This window comes from Coenobita brevimanus, chromosome 41 (assembly GCF_032717465.1).
Source record: "Coenobita brevimanus isolate Jiangsu-jjx chromosome 41, ASM3271746v2, whole genome shotgun sequence".
Classification (NCBI taxonomy): domain Eukaryota; kingdom Metazoa; phylum Arthropoda; class Malacostraca; order Decapoda; family Coenobitidae; genus Coenobita; species Coenobita brevimanus.
The window spans coordinates 16,901,852-16,911,234 of record NC_136994.1 but is presented as its reverse complement, the minus strand read 5'-3'; the positions used below and the strand labels follow the sequence as shown (position 1 = coordinate 16,911,234).

The 9,383-nt window shown below is 43.9% G+C and overlaps 1 protein-coding gene across 1 annotated transcript; it reads left to right on the top strand.

Moving 5' to 3' along the window:
- The first annotated feature begins 3,465 nt into the window (after positions 1–3,465).
- On the top strand, positions 3,466–9,111 carry LOC145397533 (uncharacterized). Its single transcript, XM_080270603.1, has one exon. It carries the CDS (start codon positions 3,466–3,468, stop codon positions 9,109–9,111), a length of 5,646 nt encoding a protein of 1,881 aa, XP_080126729.1.
- The last annotated feature ends 272 nt before the right edge of the window (positions 9,112–9,383 follow it).

Sequence of the window (9,383 nt, the reverse complement as noted above, 5' to 3'; positions counted from 1 at the left end):
CAAAAATAGGTCAGCTTAGTGAATGAGGTGTGTGTGTGTGTGTGTTCTTAACTGAGTGTATCTTTACAGGAATCAGTCAAGCTTGTACTGTCCCGTGTATTAAACCATTTTTATCGTACATATCCTTAAAGTTGTGTGTGTGTGTGTGTGTGAGAGGGGGGGGGCAGTAAAGTCAACCGTCGTCACCTTCCCCCCCCCATAGCTGACCGTTATCCCAGGTCACCAAACACACACACACACACACACACACACACACACACACACACACACACACACACACACACACACACACTTTCAGTAGGAACAGTGTGATGAGAACTGAAATAAAAATAATCTTTACTATCAGATGCTTCAACATCATCTCATCTTTCGTGACCTAAAATGACATAATGGCGTGCTAATAATACACTTCTCTCATCTCATCACTAACCCAAATATTGATACACGGATTTACCATACTTATCTTACAATTCCCTGTCATAACATCATACGTATTGCAGAATGACAAGGAAAGGAGAGTTATAGAAGTTATTTTGTGCTGCTTTAACTAAACCACTTATTTCCTGGTAATCATTTAATTTGCTTTTGCAGGAAGAAGCAGAAAAGGAGAGTTACTAGAGCCTTCACATCCTCTCCACCCCACACCACCCTCTCTGGTTTGGGATACAAGGAAAAGAAACACGAGAGATACGTTGAGCTCAAGATGCAGTCCTAGGAAAAGAAAGTTTGAAGAGGTACACTGTGAATCTTGGCCCAGACTACCTCACCTACGCATCATCACAGCACCTGTCACTAATTAAAGGTACAATAGTCGGTTTGTGTCCTGGCCTTTGGTTCCTTCTTCCTTACATAAGAAAAATCTGACAACTGAGCCAATCTCACACCTTGAATACCATGTCGTAATGTGAGCTACTCCTACAAGATACTGTGTAGTGGTTGAATGAAAAGTGGTGTCTTAATTATGAAGTGGAAGTGAATCTCTTTGGTTACTAGTCAAATTGATCCTAGTCTGATTACACTTGGCCATCAACCGAGCTGAAAATGGTTACGAATCTTGTCAAGTTGGAGTAAGTGCACTATAGAAAGTTACATTTTATGTATTTATTTATTTTTTTTTAATCACACCCCTGACTGTAGTATGTTTATTGCACTTCCACCGCCCTTCTGTCTCTAGTTTTAGGGTCTTGTTTCATGATCTGCAATTCTACACACACTTTGGCCCTTTGTCTTTGATTTCATGGGTGAGTTATAAGGAAAGAGAAATAACTTACCATCATCATCATTGTCATCATTATCAACACCATCAGCATTATCATCATCAACATCATTATCACCACCAGTATCACCATTATCAACATCATCATCAATCATCACCATCATCATCATCAATAATCCAGACTTCTTTCCCACGTAAGGACGGGGATAAGGAAGGGTTTAGAGAGGAAAGAAAAGCCTGATAGAAGGAGAACCAGCAAATATCTGCCCATGTAAAGGAAAGGAACCAGCAACCTTTCTTCCCTGTTGCACCCTTTCAAGCACTTCACCCTCTAAACTTCCATCCTGACTCATCACACTGCCCAAGTACTTAAACGCACACACATTTTCCATATCCTCCTCATCCAGCCTCACTGTACGTTCACTGACTTGGAGCTTATTTTTGTGAGGCTCCCTGACACATCATTCATATCAGGTTATTTTTGCATAGGGGATGTTAATTGTCTCTGCTTTCATTGGTGACACAAGTGAATAAGTAAGGTAGCAGCAATAGTAGAAGTAGTAGCAGCAGTAGTAGTACTAGTAGTAGTAGTTGTAAAAGTAGTAGTAGCAGTAGTGGTGGTTGTGGTTGTGGTGGTGGTGGTTGAAATCCCAGGCTCATCAGAATGTGAACTTGATTGATTGTAGGCTCAAGTTGTCCTTTTTCTGCAATTCACTATCCTTCTATCGGGAAACAGGAGACTGAGGGACAGTTGTATAGCAGGACAATTTCCACCACCCTGTCATTTCTGGTGCCACCACATGAAGGCATCCCTCTCTTATATCCATAGGTAAACGAAAAGATCTTAATAAATTGGTTTATTCTATTGAGATTCGGAGGCTTCCAAGCACGTCTTCCATACCGTGTAATTACGCTTTTGGTGTGTTTATTATGCATTTGGTATGTTTATTCCTGAAGTGTAATGAGTTTAAAATATTCCTGCTACCATGCTTTACCCTTTCCTCCATGACCATTTAGACAACCAAACAGTTTCACCCAAACCAGTTGGAAAAGAACTGATTTCTCTGTGAGAGCTGGGACATCCCATACCCATCACAGTATCTGTGTAGCCTAGATTATGCAAGCAGCCTGACAGCTCCCATGACGGGTGCAGGGAGCTTTGATTTTGATCTCAGCTAATTAGTCTATCTGTATATCTATAGTCAGACGCCATAATCCCGTAAGGGGTGGCCATTTGTCTTTGAGTTAGTTTTACCGGGAGGGGCACTAACCTTCCGCCAACCCACTTGTTGACATGTGGGGAACACGTATGAGTTGGTTATATGGTAACTACTTTGCGTTGTAAATGGTTTTCTTGCTTACAGGAAACCATTTGGGTAGTCACGCAATGTCAAGCCACCTGAAGAGGAAAGAAGGGTAATAAAAAGTGACAGGTAGGGAGAAACAGGAAGAGAGGACAGACAGGAAAAGAATGATAAAGTTGAAGGAAAATGTAGGCAGCACTACATCAAGTGGGGGGACGATGGTCGTCACCATCTACCACCTGTTCAGTTAGGGTAATAATGCAGCAGCTTAAAAGCAAGAACTACTCTCATTTAACTTGGCAATGATTTCCATCTTTTTGTATGGTCGTTTAATTAACTTACCTCAGTGGCTGAAATAGACAATGAAGTGGCTCTGTATCCTCTATATAGCACATTTTCATGATTAGCTTTGTATTCTAGTATTAATTTATCGGTACCACTTAACATTCAAGATGGAGAGACGGAATTTTAGTCAAGGTTAGAGTAAAAGGTGCGTAACTATTTTTTCTCTCCTCAGGTAAGGTGACACAAGCATGCAGCAGTGGCCATCCAACAGGGAAACTTCAGGAGTCTAAGCTACCAGGTTTCACCATGCCCAACAAGAAGAAACAGCAACAAGAAGACATACATCTACCAAGAAACCGACAAGATATGAAACTACAGTACTTGGGGTATACCTGTTTTTAGCAGTTTTCTATCAATAGATTTAATGACTTAATTATATAGGCAACAGATTATTACTTTTGACATATAAGTTTATCCAGTAAGTAAATTTATACACACGAAATGAGCCTCTTGGGAACTTTATCGCCAGAGTAAGACTACGAGTTTAAAGTTTAGCATATATCAGTGGACTTCAGCCGTATTTTAAGATTAGTTATAAGTTTGGTACATCAGACAGTGAGCTGTTATGATCGTAGGACAGTCTGATATGATTTGCAGATCATGGCTTCAAGCTGTGAGTGCATTGTGGCAGGGAGTGTTCGTGAGAGTGAAGTGTTGGAAAGTATTGGTGAACGAGAGAGCAACATTAGCAGTCCGTCTGTTATAGTTTCGTTTGTTGTAGACACACTAGAGATGAAAGAACTAGAAAGTGTTGCAGAAAGAGGTGAGGGAGACGCGAAGAACATGGCTACAAACAGTGAGTGTGAACGGGAGAGCAACGTTATCAGTCCACCTGTTGTAGTTTCGTTTGATGCAGACACACTGGAGATGAAAGAACTAGAAAGTGTTACAAGTAAAGGTGAGGGAGACTTGAAGAACGTGGCTACAAACTGTGAGTGTGTTGTATCAGGTGATTTTTGTGAGAGCGAATTGCCGGATGCTCAGATGCAAGGACTCAAAGGTATTACAGGTGTAGGTGAGGGAAACTGTGATGTAAACCCAGAGTGTATTATGTCAGGTGATGTTTGTGAGAGTAAATTGACAAACACTATCGATAAACTAGCGAGTAATGGTGATAATCCAGCTTTCCCTGACATAGACACTCAAGAGATAAAACAGATGGAAAGTGTTGTAAATGCAGGTGAGGGAAACGTACCAGAAGCCCCAAGTGTGAATGAGATTGACAGCAGCAAGGAATTCAAACAGCCCAAACTATCAAAGAAGCAAACAAGTGCCAAAGCAACAACCATATATGCAAAATTTGGAGAGGAAATTGACACGTTCACGAATGCCTTCAGGTATCTTGAAAACCGCTTGCCTCCAGGACTGGGCATCACAGCACTGGAAGAATGCTCAGAGCAGGACACAAAAAGGAATATTGTGGCCATACACTGCAAGAGTAGGCGAGTGGCAAAGCATGTGGCGGGAGAACTGCACAAAGGGAATGCACAGTCGCAGACAAAAATCAGGTGCTTTGATACGATACAAGATGCCAGAGGACAGAAGGTGAGGTCACACGAGGAAGTTGAGGCATCGTATAATTATAATCTCGAGCAGATCACATCCAGGGCTGACGCAGTGCTAAAGCAACACAGTGACAAGATAGCGGCTGTGGATAACCAACTGAGAAACATAGAAGGGAGGAAAAATACAAAAGTGTTTTCAGAATATGTGGAGTATGAGAATTCAAAGCTGGCCCTACAGGACAAGGCAAAAGAACTTGAGTTGCAGAAAGTGGAATTTGAAAGTTATCTGGAGAAATGTGTGAATGAATTAGAGAGAATAAAAGAATCTCCTAATTTTGAGAGCCGTGCTACGAATATAAGATTTAACTTGGCCATAGAGTGCAGTAGACTTAGTAACGCACTCCCTATTTATGCCCGACGCTCCCACATCTTGGAAACAGTTCGCAACAATCAGGTGTGTATCATAATTGGTGAGACGGGTTCAGGGAAGAGCACACAAATGGCTCAGTACTTCTACCAAGCTGGCCTCGGTGGCAGTGGCATGATTGTGTGTACCCAGCCAAGGAAGATTGCAGCCTCTAGTTTGGGTATCCACGTAGCTAAGGAACTGGGGTCGTGTGTAGGGCAAGTGGTTGGGTACAAAGTTGGTATGCAGATTCGAAAGACAAGCCACACCCGAATTATGTACATGACTGACTATGTTCTGCTTAACGAATGCATGAAAGATGGGAAGCTCTCTGATTACTCGTGCATTATCATAGACGAGGCACACGAACGCAGCATTCACTCAGACCTCCTGCTGGGAATGATTAAGAGCTGTCTCAGGGACCGACCGGACCTTCGGGTTGTCATCACGTCAGCCACTATCAGTCCTGAAGTGTTTGTTAGGTATTTTGATCAGTGCCCTGTGTTGAAGGTATCTGGTCGAATGTTCCCAGTTGAAGTAGAATGGGAGGAGCCAGTGAAGGGAGTTGATTCATTTGAAAATTATCCAGAGAGGGCGCTCAGGAAGGCTTTAGAAGTTCATCAGTCTGAAGATGAAGGAGATATTCTTGTATTTTTGACTAAGCCTCAGGAGACTGAGTGGTGTTGTACAAGTTTCCAGGACATGATGGAAGGGAAGGATGTAGATTTTGTGACCCTGCAGTTGCATGGGCGCCTGCAGGCAGAGGAACAGCAGAGAGTGTTTGAACCTCCCCCTCCTGGTAGAAGGAAAATCGTCTTTGCTACAAACAGTGCCGAAACATCAGTGACCATCCCTGGCGTCAGGTATGTTATCGACACTGGCCTGGTGAACGAGATGAAATATGATGCTGTCAGGAAGATGAGTACACTTTCAGTAACAATGGTGACGCAGAGCGCAGCCAGACAGAGAATGGGCCGAGCAGGCCGCCTCGGTCCTGGAAAGTGCTACCGGCTGTATACTGAAGCTGATTATGACAGGATGAGTGCTGATGCTACTCCTGAAATACTGAAAGTCCATCTTGGTCATGCCATGTTAAAACTACTGGAGCTGGGCGTTGATCCTATGGAATTTGAATTTATTGAAATGCCTTCCGTTGCTGCTATGGAAGAGGCATTCACTTCCCTTGTTGACATAGGCGCAGTGGCAGATAGGAAAATTACTGAAGCTGGAAAGTGGATTGCCAAAATGCCATATGATCCTCAGTATGGAGTGTTTGTGTACGAGGCAGTGCAAGCTGGACTCGGAGTTGAGGCTGTTGTGGTGGCGGCTGCAAGTGGAACAGGTCCAGTGTTTTATAGATGTGGAACAGATGTGGAGAAAGAGTTGGCTGATAGACACAAGATCCCTTTTTGTCACGAAGAAGGTGACCAGCTAACGACACTGAATGTTTTTAAAGAATGGCATCAGGTGGGTGAGAGAGAGAAGGGCAGGTGGTGCATCAACCACTACATCAATGGTAAGATTCTTAAATCAATACGAGAAGCCACCAATGAAGTACTGAACACACTGCGGAAGGAATTGAAAGTGGATGTAAAGTTTGCATTCAGTGACAAGGAAAAAGTTGGTGGTACGCTGTCTCATCTCCTGTTCAAGGCTTTGAACAGGAATTTAGCATACTATCTGGGTAGTGTAAAGGCAGGTTATGTTGTAGTATCTAAAGACCAGCATGTAAACATTCACCCATCCTCTGCTCTCTGGTCACTAGGAAGTCAGCCTCAGTGGATTGTATTTGATAAAGTGATGAGGACAACCAGGAACTTTGCCATTCAAGTAGCGCCAGTGCCTGAGAGTCTATTGGAGGCGGGGATTGAAGAAGGCTGGCTCCACTTGCAAATTGAGGAGGCCAAGAAGCGAGTCAGCGTGGTGTGCCAGGAGAATGTAGGAGCGCAGATGTTCCGAGAGTTTGTGGGTCCACGGTTTGTTGACTTCAGGAAGTTTGAGAGCGAGTTGATCACCACTTGTCCCAACTCCATAGTGGTGGCTGAGGCAGACTGGGAGAAGGGACAGCTAAGAGTTTTGTCAAGTAGCAGTAACAAGGCATTTTTATCCAACAGCTTCTCAGAGAAAATCTGTCCACTCCGAGCTAAGTACGAATCTGAGGAGAGCGAGGAGCGGATTGGATCAGCCATAGATCGCCCTGTGAGAGCCATCTTGGGTGCTGGGGGGTCAACGCTCAGGATATTAATGCCTGGAGAGTATAATGTTGTAATGATAAACTGCAGTCTGGCCTTGATAGAGCATCTGTCTGAGGAAGACATGGTAAAGGAGTTCAGTAAATATGGGGAGATAAAACAGTGTGTCAAGTTCTATCGGAAGAATAAGTATTCGAAGTTGTGGGGGAAGGTTGTGTATGAGAACCAAGAAGCTGCCATCGCTGCAGTTGAGGCCACAAGAGAGACCCCAGACCTCACCGCACATCCCAACACTCGAGTCACGACCTGTCAGACGTTTACTGGCAATTTCAATTTCAAGATACAGTGGTGTAGGCGACCTTCTCGGTGCTTTGGCTTTGTGTATTTTGTTAATGTGGAAGACTATGTGAAAGCTGCCAAGTTGAGTTATATCAGTATTGGGGGCTGTATTGCCAAAGTGCAAGCTGCCACTAATTCCTCTCAGAGTGTCCATGTTGCGGGATTTAACAGCCTTGCAAATGAAGATCTTCTTCGAGAAGAATTTGCCACAAAGTTAAAGATTCATCCCATGAAAGATATTGACCAAGTCATTGTAGTCAGGGAGAAGGTGACCCTCAATTATGTAGCTCTTGACGTATACAAAGGGGTACTTCAGCGCAAGATCGGTGAGTTTTCCGAAGAAAACAACTTCTACCTTGATGTAAAGGAGCCACGCTCAGACAGAGACATAAACTACTTGGCGTATTGCTCCTTTAGGTACCCAGAGGAAGGTTATGCCGCTTGTGAAGCCTTAAATCAGAAATTCGTATTAGGTGATCAGGTTGTTTCCATGAAAGCCGACATTCACAGTTCCATCTTAATTCACAGGGATGTATTCAGGTTACACAGAGAGGAAATCGAAGCCCAGCTGGAAGAAATAGAAAACAACAATATAACCATCAGACGCAAGGACTTACAGAATGGCAACATAGCTCTGAACCTTCATACAGAGAGCAGCAACGCACTGATCCAGGCTCGATCCAACCTGCAAGAGGTGATGAAGGGTGAGGTGCTACAGTATGAAGGAAGACCTGAAACGCTCACCCTTTTCTCACGTGAGGGGCGACGCATGCTGCAAGACATAATGAACAAGACTCAGACCTTGATAATAACAGATGATCGAGTAATGACTGTCTCTATCTATGGCTTGCACAGTCTGCGTCTTGAGGCCAAAGCGCTGATTGAAGAGCATGTTCAGCAGTTAGCCCTTGGGAACTTTAGTGATGTGGAACTGGCGAGAGGAGGGTGGCCAGCTGGTGTGATGAAAGCACTGATGATTAAATACCAAACTGACTTCTCTGGGCTGGTGACTGAGGCTGATCTTTGGGATGTCAAGCTAAACTACAGGCGTCATAGAGTAAGACTGTTTGGCTCACAGGAGGCCATAACTAAAGCCACAGCTCTGATCATGGAGGTTGTCGAGAGCCTATCAGCAGATGCATCCCTGAGTCAAGAGGTAACAAATCCAGACTGTGTGGCGTGCTTCTGCCCCATTGAGACCAAAGACTTGTATCGTCTGGAGTTTTGCGGCCATGCTTACTGCAGGGAGTGTGTTCATTTGCAGGTGAACTCAGCCATTAATAACAAAGAATTCCCCATCGTGTGTGCAGATGAAAACTGTTCTGCCAAATTCGTGTGGAAGGATTTTGTAAACTTTATTCGACTGGGACAGATAACATCGGCTCAGCTGGTGAATGCGTCTGTGGGAGCGTATGTTGGGAAGCACAGAAATGAAGTCCGCTACTGTTTAGCTCCTGATTGCCTTGCAGTGTACAGAATTACAAAAACGGGAGAGCCCTTCATCTGTCCTGAGTGTGAGATCCGAGTGTGCACCACCTGTCACGTACAGTATCATGACGGCCTAACCTGTGAAATGATCAAGAGATACAGTACCGGTGAAGGTGTTGGGGAGTGGATGAGTCAGGACACAAGTACCCGAAGGGACTGTCCCAGCTGTGGCACACATATCGAGAAGGAGGGTGGCTGCAATAATATCCAGTGTGGCAATTGCAAGAAGAGCATTTGTTGGACGTGTATGAAGGTTTTTGATGCTGAGAAAGAGTGCTATGGACATATGAATACCGCACATGGTAGCTTTTATTAGAGATGTTCCTATATAACTTCTGCAGTAAATTGGTTAGTAATGCATGGATAACAGATGAATTACTTGGCGTGTCAATCCGCCCTCATCTCAAGTCGTTTCTCATAAAGTTGTTTCAGTATTAAGTTGCTGATAAACAGTGTGAGGCATGTGGATAAGTCAGGATGCAAGAAACTCTATGAACTGCCTTACTGTAAGACACCCATTGAGAAAGTGGATATGGTAGTTCCAATGAGAGAATCTGTTGGGTGTGCATGAAGGTTTTTGCTAATGAG